Source organism: Sphaerodactylus townsendi, linkage group LG01 (genome assembly GCF_021028975.2).
Source record: "Sphaerodactylus townsendi isolate TG3544 linkage group LG01, MPM_Stown_v2.3, whole genome shotgun sequence".
NCBI classification, from domain to species: Eukaryota; Metazoa; Chordata; class Lepidosauria; order Squamata; family Sphaerodactylidae; genus Sphaerodactylus; species Sphaerodactylus townsendi.
In genome coordinates, this window is record NC_059425.1 from 69627123 (window position 1) to 69649790 (window position 22668).

Genomic DNA, 22668 nt, shown 5'->3' on the forward strand with positions numbered 1-22668 from the left:
TTGTGGTCGCTGTTCCCTATCGGCTCAACAACACTTTGACTTACCCTGCACCAGGTCCCTGGAGTCCCACATAGAATTAGATCTAGGATCACCTCTCCCCTGGATTTGGTTCCCACAACCATCTGCTCCTAAGCCACAGTCATTTTAGCATATCCAGAAGGAATGCTCTCTCCCTTACTATGACCCTGAACATGCATTTTTCCAGTTTATATGGGGATAGTTAAAATCACCCATTACCACTACATTTTTGTTTTTGTTGGCCTCTCTAATTTCTTTTTCCATCTCAGAATCCTCTTGTTCACTTTGGTCAGGGGGACGATAATATATTCCTAATATTAAACTGTCCTTCACACCTGGTATTGATATCCACAGTGATTCTGTAGGGGAACCAGCTCCCCTTGCATTGTCTATTTTATGTGATACTATGCTCTCTTTGATGTAAAGGGCAACTCCACCCCCAATGCGCCCTATCCTATCCTTCCTATAGAGCCTGTAGCCTGGTATAACAGCATCCCACTGGTTCTCCTCATTCCACCATGTCTCTGTAATGCCCACTATATCAAAGTCCTCCTTCAAAACTCTGTACTCTAGTTCCCCCATTTTAGTTTGAATGCTTCTACTATTAGCATAGAGACACCTGTATACCCTGTCTCTGTCCTTAACCTGGGATTTATGTGCTTTACCCTCAAGTCTTTTGTAGACACTATCCCTTGTCACATGCACATTGCTATGTTCATCGCTTGTATGTGGTTGACTTAGAAAAACCTCCCTCTCTGTCTGCATCCCCATAGATACTGTATTCCGAACCGAAGTCACCTCAGCTCCTGTCGGCTTTCCCCCAGTGATCAGTTTAAAAGCTGTTCTGCCACCTTTTTAATGTTGAGCGCCAGCAGCCTGGTTCCTCTTTGGTTAAGATGAAGCCCGTCTCGTTTGTACAGGCCTACCTTGTCCCAAAAGGTTCCCCAGTTCCTGACAAATCTGAAACCCTCTGCCTTACACCACCTTCTCATCCACGCATTGAGACCCTGTATCTCCGCTTGCCTAGCTCGCCCTGCACGTGGAACGGGTAGCATTTCTGAGAATGCCACCTTGGAAGTCCTGGACTTCAACCTGTTTCCTAGCAGCCTAAATTTAGCTTCCAGAACCTCCCGGCTACATTTCCCAATGTCGTTGGTGCCAATGTGGACCACAACTGCTGACTCCACCCCAGCACTGTCTAAAAGCCTATCTAGACGAAGCGTGACATCTGCAACCTTCGCACCAGGCAGGCAAGTCACCATGCGGTCATCACGCCTCTCACAAACCCAACTCTCTACATTTCTTATGATCGAATCGCCCACTACAAGGAGCCCCCCACCTCCCCGAGGGGTATCCTCAGTGCGAGAGGATAGCTGATCACCAGTTAAGGAAGGGATCCCATCTAAGGGAGCATCTTCCACCACCTCAGACTGGCACCCTCCATCCCTAAGGCCTTCATTCTCCATGACATCTGAAGAGATGTCACCTTGGGAGTGGGACCCGGCTGTTAGGTCCCTGAAAGCCTCGTCCGTCACCCTCTCTGCCTCTTTCAGCTTCTCCAGGTCTGCCACCTTGGCTTCAAGAGAACGCACACGTTCCTTGAGTGCCAGGAGCTCATTGCAGCGAGGGCACACCCACGACTTCTGTCCTAGTGGCAGATAGTCATACATGTGACACTCAGTGCAAAACACTGGAAAGCCCCCATCCCCCTGCTGGCTTTCTGTCTTCATATCTGATTTGTTTAGATATTTAAATATTAAGCTTTTAGTCACTGCCCCCCTGGAGCTATCTGCACATACTATCTGTCAAATATGTCCTTATTAATTTAAAAAATTAAAAAATTAAATTAAAATTGAATTAAAATTGCGTGTGCTGTTAGGCGCGCGCCGCTGGTTCCAGAGACTGAACTAAAGCCCCACCTCTCAGGACAAAAGCCCCACCTCTCAGGACAAAGAGGAACAAGAGATGAACTCTGTTAACCCCTGTTAAGCCCCACCTTCCAGATTCAGCAGCCTTACAAGGAGAAAAAGAGATAACCCCTGTTAAAATACACTGTTTTAAAAGCTGTGGCTTTGAGAAAAGCCCTCCAAAATGAACACCAGCAGGTCACTCTGCTCTTCCTGGCCAAGTCTCTTCTGCTTCTACTCCTCTCTGCTGGTTGTTGGAGGGAGCAAAGGCACTAGTGGCCAGCTGGAGGGAGCAAAGGCACTAGTGGCCAGCCGCCAGCCAGCCTTCAGCTCTATGGAAATGAAACCCAAAAGTCTGGGCTGCCATGGAGCTGTGTTGGCATCCAATCAGATGCCAGCACATGGGGCATTTCTGGGGGTGGACAGTAGCAGGCAGTAGCACAGTGGCCTGAGGCAAGAACTTACACCGTCCTTTTGGGTGGCATAAGCCCATTAAACCTTATGGAGGGCTTTCCAGGTTGGATTTTTTCTGCCTCCCCATGCCAACAGAAAGCCCTCTGGAGATAGTGGGTTGGTGCTTCAATGACTCCATTCATGGCTACCGCAGACTGAGGATTGGGCTGCCCATGTTCTAGATCAGTTTTGAAGAGTCCACTATTAGGAGGTGAAAATTAGCTTCAGGAAGAGGAAGATGAGGGGATGATTTTTATAACCTGCTTTTCTCTACCTTTAAGGAGGCTCAAAGCAGTTTACAATCACCTTCTCTTCCCATCTCAACCTTGTGAGGTAGGTGGGACTGAGAGAGTTCTGAGATAATTGTCTTTCAGCAAGCTTCATACAGAGAAGTGGAGAAACAAACATGGTTCATCAGATTAGAGTCCACTGCCTTTAACCACAGCACCTCTTCACAACATGTTTCTCACTTAGGCAAGCTCTCCCCTCTCCATTCCCAGTGCAGAAAGCCATCCACTTATGTACTTGTATTGGTTATCAAAACAGGGGAAACGTGTTTCTAACAATTACTGCTCCACCCGCTTGGAAACTGCCTATCCTGTTTTAGGTCATATGAGAGGATGCAGTGATGGATCTAATGTCTTGGTCCTATCGCCACCACCACCACCTCTCCTCCATTTGCTGTGGAGAACAGTTTTTTAGTTTAGTCTCATTGCAGGTGGGCAGTGGTGTAACTAGGCAAACTGGAGCCATGGGCAAAACCTGAGTTTGATGCCCCCAGGCGCGTGCCCGGTGCAATGCGCATCCCCGGCCCCCTTGTAGTTATGCCCAGTGGCGTATCTAAGCAAACTGGAGTTTGGCGCCTCCCCATGGGCAGCCGCCCTTTCCCACCAGGACCAAGCAATGATTTTTTTACACCAGGTCATTTCAAAGTCACCATCACATTATAGAACATGCCCCAACTCACAAATCTGAACACAGCAATAGGCCATGCCACACAGTAGAAATAATTTTTTGAAAACATTTTCAAAATGCTTTCAAAATGTTTTATTACTGCTATGAAAACATTTTAGGGTTTTTTATCCAGTCCCCCCAATTGGGGGAAACAGCATCACTTTCAATGTTATTTAAACTGGGAACCCCAGATTCTCCCTTTAAGGTGGATTTGAAAGGAGAATCTGGGCTCCCTAGTTTAAACAAGTAATGCTGGAATCCACCCCCAAACAGCATCATTTTCAATGGTGTCTAAACTGTGGAGCCGGTATTCTTTTTTTAAATCCACCTTAAAGGGAGAATCTGAGGTCCCCAGTTTAAACAACATTGAAAGTGATGCTATTTTGGGATTAATTCTCCCTCACCCTGAAACAGCATCACTTTCAATGTTTAAACTGGGGACCTCAGATTCTGCCTTTAAATCCATGCCGAAGAAGGAAGGATTTAAAAGGAAAATCTGGGGAAATTTGGGGGGTGCCTGCTGTCAAGGTTGCAATTGTTAAGCTAGCAGCACCAAACTTTCAGGGTATCTTTAGCAGACTCTCTTAATGATACCACCCAGTTTTGGTGAAGGTTGGTTCAGGGGATCCAAAGTTATGGACCGTCAAAAGTGTAGCCCCCATCTTCTATTAGCTCCCATTGGAAACAATGGGTGATGGGGCACCCCCTTTGGGAGTCCATAGCTTTGGACCCCCTGAACCAAACCTCACAAAACCTGGGTGATAGCATCAGGAGAGTCTCCCAAAACATCCCTGAAAGTTTGGTGCTGCTAGCCTATAAACTGCACCCTCTGCAGGCCAAAAACGGAAAACCCACTAAAATACCAAAAAAACCCAACAAACGAACCCTGCATTTTTGGTGCTCGCCACAAGGGGGCACCCTGGGCAACTACCCAATTTGCCCAATGGTCATTATGCCCCTGCAGGTGGGAAAGAAACATGATTGATTCTACTGGTGATTCTGCAACTAGAGATGCTATCAAGTTTATTTGTTTGCTTGTTTGTATGTTTGTTCAACTTGTTACATCACCCATTCCTGAAGGGTTTGAGCGGTGTACAGAAGATAAAAATAAACAATTAAAATCACAATCTAATCATTAAAACAGACTCAATTAAATACAGCTTCAACAAAACAGAAAAAAACCCTAACATTAGATGGCAACCCAAAAGAAACCTCCTATCCCCTTGAGAGGGGACCGGGCACAGCACATGGCTGCCAATGATGATGGTATGTGGGGAAAATGGCGTGGGAGGCAATCAGCCACTGACCCTCCCAAAAGCCAAGTGGAACCGCTCCGTTTTACAGGTCCTGTGGAACTGTCCAAGGTCCTGCAGGACCCTGATAGCTAAAGGGAGAGCATTCTGCCAGAGCAGTAAAGGCCCTGGCCCAGGTAGAAGCCAGTTGCATCATTGAGGGGCCAGGGACCACCACTAAATTTGCCTCCACAGATTGCAGAGGCTGAGTCGGGACATATGGGGAGTTGGGACATATTATCAGCCTTGCTGGTTCCATTCAAATATTCCCCATTTTGCTTTTGCTTTTGCTTTGTTTGAACATAAATGATTGAGTTTTTATTCTCACACTATTTTGCTTCTTCATGCTCAATGCCCCCCTTCACAAATGTACAGATTCCCCAGTGTTATTTCAACAGCAATCAGTCATAAACCTCTTGTCAGTGAGAAACAAGAAGGAGGGCAGTTACCACTTATAGAAGCATAGAAACTACAGAAAGCCAGGAGATTTAAAGGCCGATTATTTTGTTTCCCCCCCTGTAATTTTACACAAAGTGGTCTAGCAAGATCAGTACTGTTTACTTTGTCAGTGACTCTCTAGGGTCCCAGTTAGAGATCTAGCATACTACTTATAACATAGTAAGATGGCAGAGAACACAAATGAATTTATCTGTGATCACTATGAACAATGTGGGGCATGAACCCAGGCAATTATTTTCAGAGAGGGTGTTTGAAGAATTGAGTCAAATTGAGGTGATAAAAGATGAAGGTCTAGACCTGTTGTGGAAACTGAAAACCAGTAAGTTTCGGTCTTAGGGAACTTGATTGTGAAAATGTTGATCTACTAACCCATATTTGTAACCTCTTTCAAAAGAGGTTTGAAAAGATATTTTTACTGCTGTAGCAGTAGAAAGGAAGAAACCCCTTTTAAAGGGAAAAAACCACTTTGGTACATTTGCACTGAACTCTACAGTGCTTTAAAGTTCAGATTTCCCACTCCTGCTCTATTATAGTTTATTGGGAATCTTTTCATGGCTATGGAGGCTTTTTAAAGGTAGAAGCACCAAATTTTCAGCATAGCTGCTGGTTGACTCTCCTTACAAGAACCGCCAAGTTTGGTAAAGAGTGGTTCAGGGGATCCAATTATATGGGCCCTATTTTTGCTCTATTGCAAATGGAAGATGTATGAAACCTTTGGGGTTCTATAACATTGGGCAGCCTGACCCAATCTTTACCAAACTTGAGGATTCTTCTGAAAAGAGTCACCAGAAGCTATTCTAAAATTCCTCTACCTTAAAAAACAGTCATCCCCAAAACCATGGAAAGATCCCCCATAGACAGTAATGGAGCTGAAATTTTTAAGATTCTCAAAAAAGCCATGAAAAAAACCCCAAACTGATGTGGGGATTCTGAATTTTTTTGAAATTCAACATACCTACATCTAATTTTTCCTAAACTTGTTTTACATACTCCTAGACTGTATTTCACTTCCATGATGCAACACTTAGGACTGAGTTAGAAGTGCAAAATGCTCTAAGGTTTAACAAATAAAAGCAAAATCCTTGTTCCCACACTGAAGATAATGATTCATGAAGATATCTAATCTCAATACTTTTTGAGACTCTCTCTAAAATAACCCTCCCTTTCCAAAATATATTGCTAGTCTACTGTGATTTATGATCACTTGAAGAGTCTCCAAACCTAAAATCAACATGGACACATGTTCATTCTGGAATATGGATGACTGTTTGGTGATTTCCTCACTGGTGATGAATCCTGGGATAGTCACCCAAAATATCCAGGTTCCCCCGAGATCTCCTCACAGCCAAACTGTGGAACACAGATCAGTCCCATTTCTGGCACTCCTCCTCACCCCCTTATCACAGGAGTTTCCTGGATCTGCTTATATTTTCACCTTTTAAAAAACACTCAAATGGAATTGGTTCTGGTGGGTTTTCCGGGCTGTGTGACCATGGTCTGGTGGATCTTGTTCCTAATGTTTTGCCTGCATCTGTGGCTGGATCTTCAGAGGTGTATCACAGAGGGAAGTCTGTTACATACTGTGTCCAGAGAGAAGGAAATGTTTGGAGTATATATTGTCCATGTCCCAGGGTGGAGAACCAATCAGTAAGTGTTTGGGTGGAGCTTGTTATGCAAAGATGTGGTTGATAGTATTGTATTGCAGGTGGGCCTTATCAATCCAGGGAGTGATTCACATGTTCATGCTCTGCAGCAGCAGTAGTATTGGTGAATGCAAATCCTGTGTTTGGGTGGAGTCCATTGTTCATGAACTTAGCATGCCCTTGGGGTTTGCTTTGGGTGTTTTTAAGCACTAGTAGCCAAGCTTTGCTAGTTTTCAAAGTCTCTTCTTTCCTGCTGAAATTGTCTTGGTGTTTGTGAATTTCAATGGCCTCCCTGTGCAGTCTGACAAAGGCCCCTTCCGCACATGCAAAATAATGCGTTTTCAAACCACTTTCACAACTGTTTGCAAGTGGATTTTGCTATTCCGCACAGCTTCAAAGAGCACTGAAAGCAGTTTGAAAGTGCATTATTCTGCATGTGCGGAATGAGCCAAAGTAGCCTTCTGAATTGTCCAGAATTTCAGTGTTTTCAAATAAAATGTTATGTCCAGTTTTGTTTAAGACATGTTCTGCAACTGCAGATTTTTCAGGATGGTAAAGCCGACAGTGTCATTCGTGCTCCTTAATACAAGTTTGAATGCTGCATTTTGTGGTTCCCATGTAGACTTTTCCAAAACTGCAGGGTATGCGATAGACTCCTGCAGAAGTGAGGGGGGTCTCTCTTGTTCTTTGCTGAGGATCTCCTAAAGGTACTCTGAAATTTTAATGCTGCTAGCTTAACAATTGCACCCCTGACAACAGGCACCCCCTCCCAAGGGGCAGGCCTAGATGTCTTTACTAGAAACATGCTGCAGTGAGGATGTTAAAACCTGGATGAAAAGGTGCCGATTCTTTTAAAACTTGGTTGTATCTAGATTAAATTTTCAGTGGGAATTCGACCTCTGATTATTCCATAAACAAGGGATATAAGAGACCACTTCAAACTTTGCTTTGTTTCATCACATGGGGGACTCATTCATAACCATTCTGTATTTGTAGCACTGTTGAACATGGAACATGATACTTTGCTATGTGGGCTTAGTCATATGGAAGAACCAAAGAGCCAAATAAGCTCCTTCAAAAACTGCAGCTGGACAAAATGTTGGTGATTTGTTCAGGCTGTTGACAGGCTTTGTTCCTTGTGTTTTAACAGCCATTTGTTTTTCTTTCTGGAGAAGGTGGAAACTGCAATGTCATGTAATGTAATGTAATAATGCACTGGAAGGTAATGCCCAAATATTTAAAACTTTTAACTTGGGCAAGTTGTTCCTTACAGCCAAATTTTGACATTTCCAACTTTTGGAGAACACCAGAATTATAGATTTTGAATAACTAATGGTAAGCAAATTTTCCAGGCAATAATTATGGGAAGTATGAAAATATCTTAAAAGTCCAACTCTTGTGAATGAGAGGATAGTAGTATCACCAGCAAAGAGCAGTATAGACATATCAGAGAAGCCTAATTTGGGAGGGTGACATTTTGTTATCTTGAGAGATAAGAGGTCAAGACACGGCTTTGTCCCACCTCTTTGGTGATTGGTATTTTGGAGGATAAATGATATTTATCCCATATTTTACTTGGCAGAAGTTAGCTGACTAGAGTTTATTAAGAATAAAAGCCAGGGAATCTATTTCCATCATTTCTAGCTTTCTCCACAGAATCTCTCCAGGAATCTAATCAAACACACTTTTAAAATTGATAAGTGCTGCATACAGTTTTTTTGTGCCCAGCTGCATGTATTTATCAGCCAAAAAGGCAAGAAGAAAACAATGATCAATAGTAGATATAATGTAAAAATTTTTGGTGTTGTGCTACATTGCAGCAGCCATTACATACCATCATAGCCAACACAGTTGGGTGGGGTTGGGTGTGAATGGTAGTTTGGGAGAGTAGTTAGGATGACTGGGTCATATGGAGGTCTGGGAGGATTTAAGAAATCTTGAGACAGTCCTAATGATATTATTAGGAGCCCACCAGGCTTTCTAAGGCTTCCAGGACAACCAGTTGGTGATTTTTGGAAAAATAGCTACATTTACTAAGATCAGTTTCAATCCGAGTCAAAAGAAAAATCTCTTCAATAACATTTGGATGTATATTCTAGTACAAGAGAGAATTTGGCCTAACTGCCTCAGCAACAGGGATATGTTCCCTCTTCCCTCAGACTCCTTGTGAACAGTTTTGCACCTTTTTGCAAAGGGGAGAGGAGGCGGGGTAGAAATTACTAAAAAACAGTGGTTTGTCTCATGGGAAGTGAAAATGTGCAAAACCTGCCTCTTTCATTTCGGTGCAATTATATTGTATCTTTGTTATCCTTTCCTTCTTAAAAGTTCTCAATCCATCTTCCTTTCTGGAAGCAACAGAGCACAGGAGGGTTTCTCATCCTTGACTCATCCTTGTTCTTCTATCTTTTTTGTTGAGCTCATTTTTGTCTATTTTTTCTACAATAAAAACCAGCCCTCTGGAGGAAGGATCACATCAGTCCTATGCAGCACTTAGTACGGCACTGTGGCTAAATATAGCTTAAACATAAGCAAGTAAGTAATAGAGGATTATGCCTTTGCTTGATAAGATAATTCCTCATCAAGGAAAAGCATAGGAAAACTGATTAACCAGCTTACGTGTTTATGCTGGTGCATGTATAAATACTTTAGGGAAATCCCTCTTTCACCAAGAAAAAAGTATTAGGAAAAAATGTGGTGTTGATGAAGGAGGCTATACAGCTTGGGATCAGGAATGATCATGGAAGACTGCTGTGAAGATCATGGGAGTTCACCACTCATATTGTAGCCAGCTTGCCCATGCAGATAACTTCTTGTGGATGATCACAAGTCCAAACAACACTTACCTTGAAGTAAGCTCACTTGAATAGGTGCTGTAAGTATTGATATCAGGTTAGCTCACTATGCACACATAAAGTAGTTAGCAAATTCTGGTATTTACAGTGCATGCCTAAAAAGAGCTACATTCTTCTAGGCCCACTGACTTCCATGGGGAAATGACAGTAGATTCATCCTGTTAAAGACATCAGACCTTTCAAATTGAACCACTATGTTCACAAAAAAAAATTATATTGTTACCTGCTTGTCTATTTCTGGAATTAGACCAATTCATGGAAGACAGATCCATCCATGGCTACTGAATAGGATGTCTACATTGAATTTTTGTATTCAGATGGGGAAAACCCTTCTGAATAAACATGAATCTTAAACCAAACCACTGGTCCATCCATGTCACATCACTTTTTGCCTAATCCTTTTAACTGGAGATGGCAGGGATTGAACTTGGAGACTTCTGCATGCCAAGCATGTACTCTGCTACTGAGCCATGGCCCCTTAATACCGTGCAAGAAAGCAACAACAGGGGGCAGCTTTGTCCTCTGTGGCCTGCTTGTAAGCCTTCTAGGGATAACTGGATGGCCACAGTGTGATATAGGATGTTGAACTGGCTGGATCATTGATCTAGCATAGATGTTCTTATGTTCTTACCTCCTTTTTAAAGCAACCATCATAATTACAGTTTGTTATATGGAAGGGTGTAGGCAAAGACTGAAGAACTTATCAAAACTTTCCATCCCTGTATGCGTTGCTCAAGCAACTTAAGACAGAGGAACCAAGAGAAAACAAAACAGCAACTGAATGATTTTTGATTAAAGGTGAAAAAGAGGAACAAGTGGGAGAAGAGACAAAAAAAGTGGCTCACAAGTAGGATTGCAAAAGGTCAAAGCAAGGAGAGGGGACTTTTTAAAAGTAGGATAAAGGGCAAGAATATAGTTTCAGGAAGGACATGATGAAAGGGGTCCTAACAGTATACAGGGTGGTAATTTTGTTGATGCAGGGAGATCAGCAAAGAAACACACAGTGTCAGGTAATTGCATGAGGCTTATAGGGGCTGGCTAATTCACCTCTCAGAAAAATGTGGTGCGAATTTGAAAAAGGATTAGAGAATGATTAAACCTGAACATCTAGTTTCACACTTCAGCTGAGGCAGGCAGGCAGATGGACCTGCTACTTGTTTAATTCAGGAGTGTGAATGAAAATTCAGTTGTCAAGGGAGGGAGAGTCATTTATTTCTTTCATGAGGGGTACAAAAGAAAATATATTCCATGATATTTTTTCCTGTCAATTGACAATGTAGAATTGGGTCTGAAGGGTGGAAGGTCAGAGGTGGGGGAAAGAGACAGCGGGACAATAGGACTTTTTGATCAATGTTTGTTGTCATATTAGTTGGATGTGAAACAAAACACACCCAGTAATGCCTCATGTTAAACAAACTTTCTGTGGTGAAAATCTACCGTTTCTCCTTCACTGATCCTTATTATCTGGAACGGTATCTTTCCCTTCCTTCAAATCACTCTGTTAAACTCATATTTTCTGTGAATCCGTTGGCATAGCTGTTTAATCCCCTCCCTTTACTGAAACTAATCCCCTCCCTTTCCTTTGTCTCCCTTCAGATTCTCAATTGTAAGCTCTTTGTGGACAGACCCAAGTTCAAATCCCCATACACTGTCAAACTTCAAAGATGACCTTGAGGTAGTCATATACTCTCAGTCTAACGTATCTCAGAGGGTTGCTGTGATGATGAATGGAGGAGGGGAAACCATCAGTTGGATCAAAAAATCCATCGGAGGAAGACAGTGACAGCCAGTTATCTTTTCCATCTCCCCTCCCCCAGCAATCTTTTATGTTCCCAGAAAATTTTATCTCTGGGCCTGCAAGGTCCACACTCAGGTCAGGAGAGTGCAATGTAGAGGGGGAAGGGTACAAAATATCAATCTCTGCCTCTTTTATCAGTAAAAAAAGCTGAAGAAGAAAACAATTTGACCCATTTTATTTATTTATTGGATGTAATATGTAATATGTTGCCCCTCCCCTTCTGGACTTGGGAGGCTTCCTTCCCAGCCAGGATGGCAAGTAGTCCACACAAGATCCATGACCACATGGATAATGGGAGTGGAATTTATGGCAGTTAGATTTGTGATCTTTGTGGATCATTGGATCCAATCCCATGTATGCTGTCTTGAACTCCATAGGAAAAGGGTGTGAAAATTACAGAATAAATATTCTGTGAACCCTCATCCTCATTTTCTTTGAAGAAGAGAATCTGTTTGAAGACAATGATATGTCAACAGTACTCAGATTTTCTTGATTTGTCAGGTTAGAACAGAAAAGTGTTCCTCTGTCACTTTGGACCATTAGATGACCCCAGAAGAACATTTATGTGCAGCCATCTGCAAGGAACATCTCATTTTTGTCATATTGAATATATAAGAGCTGCCAACATTGACCATCTGACAGACTAATGAATAAAAGGTTATGGCTGGCAGAACATATCCACTTCTTTCTAACTGTTTTTCAACTAGTCTAAAAATTTCTTCCCTCATATGAGTTGTTGCTGAGAAATATGAAATGGGAAAAAGAATAACTTTAGGCAAGCAATTAAGTGAGAACCTTAGGCAGAAATGTGAAGGGTTCATCTGGCAATCATGTATGTAACTTAATGACAGCTGTTACAGAACATTTTTACAGGACTTTTTTCACTAGGTAGTTGGTAACTCTGTGTGTACAAGTAAAGATCAGCTCTATCATGCACAAATGTACAAATGTACGGTGTTAATATCTTCAAGATAAGAAACTTCCGGTCATGTACCTGTAGAGATCTTCTAGAATTACAGCTGATCTCCAGACTATGTAAATCACTTGTTTATTACTAATTTATTTACACTTACCCACTTTTGGAGAAAATGGCTGCTTTGGAAAGTGGTCTGCATGGTATTACAGCCTACCAAGGTTCCTCCTCTCCTTACACCTCATTCTCCCAGACTCTACCCTCAAATCTCCAGGTATTTCCAAATCTAGAAAATGGAACAGTCAAGGATTGTCCTTCAGTCCTTGGGCATGCAAAGCACATGCTCTGAGCTGCAGACCATAGCACTGACATTGATATTAGCGTAACGAGCCAGAGTAGTGTTTTGGTTACAACATTAGACTGAAACCTGGATTTAAATCCCCAATTTGCCACACTTGCTGAATGACTTTGGGACAGACACACTCTGTCAGCTGGACCTACCTCACAGTGTTCTTATGAGGATAAAATGGAACCAAGTACATATTCTGAGTTCCTTGGAGGAAGAACAGAATAAAAATGTACCAGATATCATCCATTAAGTTTGTATCTGCAGGTTTAACACAGGCATTACTGATGAGCCAGATTACATGTAGCTAACAACAGTTTATACTTAGCTACTGTTTCCTGTCATTACTAGTGCCTGTGAGCAATCTCAAGTGGATTTTGAAGAAGCCTGGCCTTACCTATCCCTATGGCGGCTTAGGTAGGAAGATATTTCATTTTCTTTTCTTTTATTAAATTTGTAGCCTACCCTTTCCTGACTATAGTTGGGCTCAGGGCAGCTCTCATCACAATGTAAACAATAAAATTACAAAGGCGCCATGATAATTAAAACCTTATTATTAAAATTCTAACTATAAAATCCAAACAGTGCCCTTAATAAAATTTGATAAACTGACAGGTACCACTGGAAAAGGAGGGAAGGGAAGAAAAAATAAAGGAAGAGGAAGGCAAACTAAACATAAGAGACAGATTTAAAATGAAAAGAAAATAGGGGTGGGAGGATGAAGGCCTGCAAGATGTAACTGTCATTGCTTCAGCCTTAAGCCTGGTGGAACATCTCTGTCTGACAGGCCCTGTAGAATTGAGCCAAGTTCTGTTTAGGAACTATGATCTTTGAGGTTAATTCACAGGATGAATCTTCAGTGGGAAAGTCCCTCTAGCCTACCGTTCTACCTTTCTGCATCCCTTTCTTGCCAATATGGAGTCAAAGCTGTTAAAACAAATCTTCTTCCTGAGTCAGCGGCAATGCTTGATTCCATGGTATATCTTCCACTAAGAAGGAGCAAAGAATATTTTGATTTGGGTGCTGTGTGGTTTCCGGGCTGTATGGCCGTGTTCTAGCAGCATTCTCTCCTGACGTTTCGCCTGCATCTGTGGCTGGCATCTTCAGAGGATCTGATGTTGGGAAAGCAAGTGGAGTATATATCTGTTGGAGTGTCCAGGGTGGGTGGGGAAACCCTTGACTGTGAGTAACAAAGGCGGCAACCAGGTCAATAGTTGAGGGCATCTGAATAGAAGTATGAGTAACAATGAAGTCTATAGCATGGGAGTAACAATGAAGATAGCAAGGGTCCAATAGGGTGGGGAGCATCTGGAATAGAGAAGTATCCTGACCTTTGTTTCCTCTTTGTCTATAGTCATCCTATGTTTCAGTTAATGGAGCTGATTAGTCACTGTCTTGACTTCTGAGTATTCTCTCTCCTCCTCCTCCTTCTTCAAACACTGGCAATAGCCAAGTCTCTGTCTCACCGTTCTCATGGTTTCTCTCCTTTCTGTCCATGTGTTCATGTAGATTTCAATGGCTTCCTCTGTGTAGTCTGGACGTGAGTGGTTGGTTGCAAGAGTGGTCCAAATTTCTGTGTTTTCAAATAATATTCTAAGTCCAGGTTGGTTTATCATGTGTTCTGCTATTGCTGATTTTTTCTGGCTGAAATAGTCTGCAGTGCCTTTTGAGTTCTCTTTGATACGTGTCTGAGCGCTGCGTTTGGTGGTTCCTATGTAGACTTGTCCACAGCTGCATGGTATGCAGTAGACTCCTGCAGTAGCTAGAGGATCCCTCTTATCCTTTGCTGAATGTAGCATCTGTTGAATTTTCTTAGTGGGTCTGTAGATTGTTTGTAGGTTATGCTTCTTCATCAGTTTTCCTATGCGGTCAGTGGTTCCCTTGATATATGGTAAGAACACTTTCCCTCTAGATGGCTCTTTATCTTTGTTCATGTGGCTTGTTCTTGTTCTTGCAGCCCTTGTGATGTCTGTATTAGAGTAACCATTAGCCTGTAGAGCCCTGTTTAGGTGATTCAATTCATCTTGAAGGAGGTGGGGTTCACAGATTCTGTTTGCGCGATCTACCAAAGTTTTTATGGTGCTCCTTTTTGATTTTTTTTTATTTTGAATATTTTGATTTCTAGTCCAGGAGTAAGATCTCCTTGCTGTGAACCATCAACATGTGACAGTGTTACTGTCAGACAGCTAATGTGGTATACAGGTCACTGTGTTGGAAAAGGATCTTGGAGACTCCAATTCAAATGCCATCTTTGCCGTGGAAGCTTGTTGGGTGACTTTGGGCCAGTCAGTCACTCCTAGCCTAATCTACCTCACTTTTCTGCAAGGAATAAAATGGAGTAGAGATGAATAATGTAAGCTGCATTGGGTTCACATTAGGGAAAAGGCAGAATATAAATGTAGTAAATAAATGAAAACAAACAGGTCATCAAAGGAATATAATCAATTAGAAACAATATTTTCCAGTTTATTGCTGTGATTGCAACCTTATGAATGTTAAATAAAGATAGTCATATCCTGATTAAATAAATCTGTGTGTGCTATCACAGAGGCCTTTTCCGCACGGGCACTGAGTGGAGGTGCATCGGCATAAATTATGCTGATGCACCCCCCCCAGGACCGTTCTTAAAATAAATTATGCCGATGCACCCCTCCGGGACTGTTCGCACAGACAGTCCTGTAGGGATGCAGGGGAAGGCACAGCCTTCGCACAGGCTGTGCCTTCCCCGACCGGCTTACCTGCTCCTGCTGGCTCTCACCACGCTGTGGATGCCAGGGGACACGCCCCCCTGGCCAGAGCGATGGCTCTGGAGACGAAGGCTAGGAGGCATGTCCCCTGGCCTCCACAGCGCGACGGGAGCCAGCAGGAGCTGGTAAGCTGGTCAGGGGAGGCGGGAGAGAAACGCCACCTTCCAGCTGCTGCCGTTTGCACAGCAGTGGCTGGAAGGCGCCCCTTTTGAAAAACCTCGCTTGTGGAGTGAGGTTCAAAAGGGGCGTTTCCATGCCGCCTGGGCGTCATGAGCACTGTGCTGCTGTGCGAATGCCTCCCCAGGGATGGCGTTTTTGCTGTCCCTGGGACGCTCTATTCTGCCTGTGCGGAAAGGGCCCATGACACACTAGTCAGCTTTTTTTCCCCAATATACATTGACACATTTATCTTTTGAAGTCAAATTTCTTAAAGTAAAATAAAATAAAATGTACCATTACCTTCTGGAATATTTGGGTGCTTAAATATTTGAAACTGGCTCATACACTTCACCAACCTAGACAGATCTCTTTGTTGATTTGACTACCTTTACATTTTAAAGTGTTCTTGGGTTTGCTGAGTAGATGGTAGTCACCTTGCTGATTTACACATTGAGTGAATTTAACCTGTCAACAGTCAAGCTGAAGTAACATTAATTCCCATCTAATAAACTTTACCAGTGACTCACTGGAGAGTTGGGTGATGTATTAGATCTCTGCAAAGGACCCCATGGGTTGTTTCTTTGCACATTGTCAACAAATACTTAAAAATAACTCAGGTTTAGATTACGCCACTTCTACTGTGGGGGATAAACTCCTAAAATTAAGTGTTTCTTTCTGCTGTTTTCTTTTTTGTATTTTTGAAAGAGTCTAAGATTTAATGGCAATTGTAGTTCTGCAACTGCTCTGCTCTTCTTTCTTGTTCATACTCATGCTGTTTTCTTTTACTTAAAGGATGATTCCTGCTACAAACAAGGCTTTTGTGGTGAACAACCTGGTTTCTGGAACTGGATATGATCTTTGTGTTCTGGCCATGTGGGACGACACTGCCACAACGCTCACCGCTACCAATATTGTGGGTTGTGCCCAGTTCTACACCAAAGAGGATTATCCCCAGTGCCAGTCCATGCACAGCCAGTTCCTTGGTGGAACAATGATCTTAGTGATAGGAGGGATTATTGTGGCAACTCTGTTGATCTTCATCGTCATATTGATGGTCCGATACAAAGTTTGCAACAATGCTCCGGGGAAGATGGCTAATGTCAGCAATGTCTACTCGCAAACCAATGGATCCCAACCTGTCCAGAATGGGGTCCTACCCCAAGTCAATCCCAAAGTGGTGGTAAGGAATGAGCTCATGGAATTTAACTGTGAATCTGCACATAGCAGCATCTCTTCTTCTTCTAGCTCTGTGAATAGTCACGACTGTGATGGCTACAGCCTCCAAAGTGAGCAGGGCACATTGTCCAGTAAGTGGAGGCCTCCATCAAGGTCAAAGCATAACAACATTGATCGGCTCATGGGAGCTTTTGCCTCCCTGGAACTGAAGTGTCAGAAAAAGGAGGAAACAGTAGACTCCAGAACTTTAACAGTGGCCCATCACTCGGACAAGGAGCCACTGCTTGGCCAGCAGGAGTCCAAATTTCGTAGCCTCCTCATGTTACCACTGGAGGGTAAAACTAAACGTAGCCATTCTTTTGATATGGGAGACTTTTCCACCTCTCAGTGTTGCAACTACCCCAAAAAGATTACAAACATTTGGACAAAGCGTAGTCTCTCAGTAAATGGCATGCTTTTGCAATATGATGACAGTGACCTAACAGGGGCCAAGGGGACTTATGGGAGCTCAGAATGGGTAATGGAAAGCACAGTATAAATAAGATTTGCCCTCTATTCCATCCTTAGCCCCTCCAAGCATTACAAAATCTTCAATTGTTAAAAAGGCCATAAAAATGAAGGGAGGGAAAACACAGCCGTATTGGTCAGTAGATATTAAAGATTTTAAAAGTACAGTGGGATTTGAGAAGTCATGAAATTTTAATAGCGGTGTGTGTGTGTGTGAAGCAGATGGAAACTCCCAACACATTTGTCATGTCATGTGTGAATGTCTCAAGAAATTCATTGATGGTGTTCAGTGCTTTCCAAAAAATCTCCCAGTCTCCTGGTGAACGTTCAAACACAATTTCATGAGAATGAAAGCAGGTTAAGCAACACATATTTAATTCAGAGGGCAACTCTCTCCCTCTTCATTTTTTCATTGTCTGAGAAGACCATTCCAGTGGATATAAACTGGCAGGCGGATAGTCCCAGTTACCACTGCAGTTTTCCCAGGACCTGCAGAAGGACATCATCTGAGAGAGGGAGAAAGAAGAACAGAGGACCTCAGTTTAATTTCACAGGGATATCAGCAATATGTGGATATTTTCTTGCCATTGTTGGTTGAGAATTTTTCTTCTCCCTGGAATAAAAATGGTCTCCCCCCCTTTTTTTGTTACTCTTTTTATTTTCTTCACCATTTTCTCCCCTGACCAAATAGGATATCAAAAAGACCAATTGTCTGCACAACTGTACTATGATCTTCCTGTTCTAGGAGAAAGGAAATCTAGGGATTTTTTTTAAAAAAAATCCTCCTCCCCCTTCTCTTGCCTTCATGGTTCCTTGTTTGTCAATGTGCAAGGCAGACTGCAAAAGATATTGGTATAAAGTGTATGTTTGATGTTTGAGATAGAGGTGAGAAAGACGAATCCAGTTTTTAAAATATATGTGTATATCAGAGGCAAACATGGAGAGCTGTTCCAGATACTTTTTTCACAAAGTGCTTCTGGTCAGTGGCTCTCTGTTTAGCTGAAAAAGAAAAACACTGGCACATGTTCCATTGTGACAAAAAAATTAATGTTCATTCAGTACCGCAAAATGAAATCTAACCATATGGGTCAAACTAAGGGCATGAGATCTAAGATTTCAGGGCATGATATACAATTGAGTGTTTGTTGGTAGGACTATTCCTAATGAGCCATGGAAAACAAGATGCATCACAGACCACCTAGCATTCCAGGTAATGTTTGTAACTTATCCCCTTGTCTCCTTCTATTTGGCCCAGGAACCTTCAGAGACCATTTATTATGGCTTAGATGGTCAAAGTCATTAACAAGATCATTTCCTCAGTACCTGGAATGGCTGTAGATGTGCATTCTCTGACACTCAGTCCCCTCCTCAGCCACTACAATTTGATCTGACTATGAATTTGTAGCCCTTACACCACTGACAACTGCATCTAATCAGTCTTCTGTATTTATTTGTTCCTAAGGATCTGCCTCCCAAGAACCCTTTTCCAAAATTGCGTATGATTATTTATTATTTTTCAGCAATGTGCAGAGAACAAATGATAAGGCACAGAAGAAAGACACAAACACACAAAAATTGCTACGTATTTTTTTAAAGAAAATCTCAGAGATATTATTGTGACATGACTGTGTACTTGATCTTGTTATTTGTCATGTTTGGAGTTTTAGAAAATGACATCCCTGTGATCCAAACATTTTCTTTTTCTTCCCCCTCCCTCTTTTGCTACAAAAATGTACAGTAAAAAAAACCTTTATTGGAAAAATGAATTTTCTCTTTATCATTTATTTTAATGCTTTGTTTTTGACAAATAATATTTCTTGTTTTTTTAAAAAAATCTCCATTTGTACATTATTTCAAGGAGGAATCACAAGAAATTTGTTATTTCTTTCCCTGATAACTTATTACCAATCATAAGCAACTAAGTCATCGTATAGTTCGTATAATCTCTATCCAAAACTACAATGCATTACCTGCCAGGTATCTTACCACTCAGTTCTTAATGATCTCAATTCTAGTACATTCAGAAACACTGGGTAGGTGATGAAAACCAGTCAGTCATGAAGTCAGCTTCTCGTTCCACAAATAGTAATAGCTGCCCCATGCATGAGGATATTTAGCATGTTTGACAATATTTGCTAGACTCAAAGTATTCCAAGACCAATCAAGAGGTTTCAGGGGGAAACTATCTGGATGACACAATAATGCTTCTAAGGAAGTTCCGGTTGGCTAGGATGCCCCATGTGGTAGTGATATCTACTTTTAACAGAATTACTATGTAGTAGTGCCTCCATTAAGTAAAGAATTTATTTATTTAACATATGTGTATCCTCCCTTATCTCCACAGACTCAAGGCAGCTGCAAGAAGAGGTGGAAGAACACAAACACATATGAAAGTCAATCAATAAGATAAAAATAACACACAGGTTAAAAATACAGCCAACAGTGGCATTCTAAGCAGAGTTATATCTACCCTGTTGAAAAGTTACAGTGAATGTATGTATAGTTTGTGCACGCTAGGTTTTTGTTCTGAGTAATTCTCAAATATGTGCAGATTAATTCAGGGATCCCCAACACTTTTGAGTCTGTGGGCACCTTTGGAACTCTGGCGCAGGATGGTAGGAGCAGTCACAAAATGGCTGCTGCAGGAGGGGGAGTCAATGACACAATGGCTGCCACAGTTTACATTCAGTCATATAGCGAAGATCCTTGTACTGTGGTGGCAGCTGTGGCCAAAGCAATTTTTTTCTCAAAAAAATCTGCACTTTCAATCAAATCTCCAATGGCCAATCAGAAGTTTCATTGGGTAAGTGCCCCACTTGGTCCCACCCACTTTCTACAAATACTTGGCAGGCACCAGAAAAGTATTCATGGGCATAATTGTGTCTACAGGCACCACACTGGAGACCCCTGTCTCAATATACAATTTGACCCCCACATTTACCCAGGTACTGGTCCCCATTTTCATTTGTAAGGTACCGGTAAACATCTACTGTTTCCTTCTTGCAAACAGATTAACATATGTACATGCAGGATATATGTGTGTTCACTATAACACGTGAACAAAATTACACTTTAAGTCATATTAAGTTAATGTATTTAAAAGAGTGTAATTCTGCTAAGGAGTGTACTTTGTCCTCCACCAAATGCAATTTGAAAAAAAAATAATCTTACACGCCTTCCTAAGTGCAGAAAACAAAGACATTCTTTCAATTCATTCTGGTATACCTGTTCAGACAGCCCTAGGGGGCTACTACCAGGAAATCTATGTCTGAAAAGTGTAACTGATGTGTAAGAGTATACAAGGAGATATAGGCTTAGATTCCCTGGATTTTTTTCTTTGAGTGGCAGGATTCCTATTTATGAAATGCAGCTTTCGGACTTTCACACTTCACTAGATGCAGCAGTTTGAAGTGTATCCAAAATCCTGCTCATGAGGGTTTTCTGGCCCTCAAGAACAGGGTTCCGGAGTGCATTTCAAGCTGTCACAGGAGGGAGAAAGCAAGAATTTTGCTCTCTGCAAGCAAAAATCATCTCTGGACACTGGGAGTAGATACTGGGAGTTCTTGAATAATGAAGACTTACTTCTGAGTAGACCTGCTTAGTCTTTCTCCCCTGTCACAGGGAACTATCCACATTATCCATCATTCCTCACAGTTCTGAATGTTGTTGCACATGTTCAGTCACAGCAATGCCTAGGCTGAACCATACCCTCTTGAATTCCCCGTTCCCTGGAAAATTGGAGAAATGAGATGAAGGGAACAGTTTACTTTGTGTAATGTGAGAGGACCTAAGCCATGCAGAGACTCCTACTCATCACAAAGCTCCTGTTCTGCTATGGCTTCCTCATTGATCACATGTCCAGAGGCCTGGAGAAAATAAACATGGTCGGAAATATGTTTATTCAGGAAATCCACATGCACATCAGAGTGCAGCCAGGACTCTGAAGCAAGCAGTGATTTTTGTACCTGCTCCTCAATGTCACATCTATACTGCCAGGGTACCTTGTGCGCTTCATCACAATTGCATTGAAGACAATACATTCTTTCCCCAAAGATGGCTGTGGATCAAGGCTTGCATATTGTTGCTCCCATTGAAATGAATGCTGCTCTAACAATGCAAATGTCTGAGGAACCTAAAATGTTTAGAATCAATTTAGTAGCTTCACTAGATGCATCCATCTTCATTCAAATGAGAGCTTAATTTCTACATTGTGCAAATGTCCAGATGACAGCATTGCTTTGCTAGTTAATTATACCTTGTTTTAATTAAATCCAATGAAAGCACTTAAAAGATTTTTGTTTAGCATTTCCTCTTCCACTATCATTTCTAGTAGTGAGTTTATTTTTATTTAATTGTATTGACAAGTTTCTTTTCATCTTGGCAGCTAGAGTACTTCTCATTCAGCCATGAAGTTAATTAAAAATATTAGAAGTATACTTACCAAGTATACAACAACAAAGATCCAATGCATTTCTTTCCATTATAGAGGGGGAAATAGTTATTTTTAATAATGTGAATCAAAAGAAATAACTGAGTTGCTGAGCTGTAATTTTTCTCTCACTGATTCCACAAATGGCTTCACATGGCTTTGTTCCTTCACTCCTTCATTCAGTGTGCATGCTGACATCATGGAAGATGTCTGTGTGCTTTCTCGCTCTTTCTCTCCAGTACTTCCTATCTGCTTGGTGAAGCTATGCAAGCTGTGGTGGTCATATCACTTGACTTAGCAGAAGAGGAGGTCTAGATGGGGATATGAAAAGGGCCTACAGACTTCCCTTCCCATTTCCTCAGATGATCCTGGAGCACTTCTCGAAAACCTTCTAAGAGGACCAGTGAAAGTGATCTCTGCTAAGGACTGAAGAAATCCCACTGTGTGCAGAGACTTCACTGAGCCCTTCGGGGGTAGGGCGGTATACAAATATAATAAATAATAATAAATAATTATTATTATTATTATGTAAGGAAATATTGTCTGGCTGATGTAATAATACTTTTGGGATGGTGATCACAAGATCCACATCCAAACTTTAATTATTTTGTACTGTCAAATGCAGTTATGAATATGATTGCAAATGCAACAACAAATGCAACTGTAAATGAACTCCACCCAAACCATGTGAGGTGAAAAGAACATATACACCACCACTGAATAACTCTCTTCTTTGCCATGGAGAGAAACACATCTCACCATGACGTGCCTCTGAAGATGCCAGCCATAGATGCGAGTGAACAGGGCCAGCCTTGTGGGGTCCCAGGTTCACAGCAAGGGTCTGTAGATTCTTAGATATATAAATAAAGCTTATTATAAACTTAATATCTCTATAGTAATCAACAAATCTAAAGCAATCAAAATGTGTGCTTAAAATGCTTACTTCTTCCCTCAGCCTTACAATCAATTTTTAAAAATTACAGTTCAGGGGTAGTTTATGCATCAGTGTGGGTAC

At 41.8% G+C, this 22668-nt stretch overlaps 1 protein-coding gene across 2 annotated transcripts in view; it reads left to right on the top strand.

Annotated features, from left to right (window-relative positions):
• LRFN2 (leucine rich repeat and fibronectin type III domain containing 2) overlaps nt 1-21873 on the top strand; it is a 367689-nt gene extending 345816 nt beyond the window's left edge. Inside the window, exons 3-4 of one of the 2 annotated variants that reach the window (XM_048516371.1) lie at nt 16334-16721; nt 19569-21873. In XM_048516371.1, the coding sequence (XP_048372328.1) occupies nt 16334-16721; nt 19569-19634 (454 nt within the window). In that variant the 3' untranslated portion in view covers nt 19635-21873. Of the gene's footprint in view, nt 1-16333; nt 18991-19568 lie in introns of those variants that run through there. The other variant, XM_048516296.1, reaches the window with a different exon arrangement.
• The last annotated feature ends 795 nt before the right edge of the window (nt 21874-22668 follow it).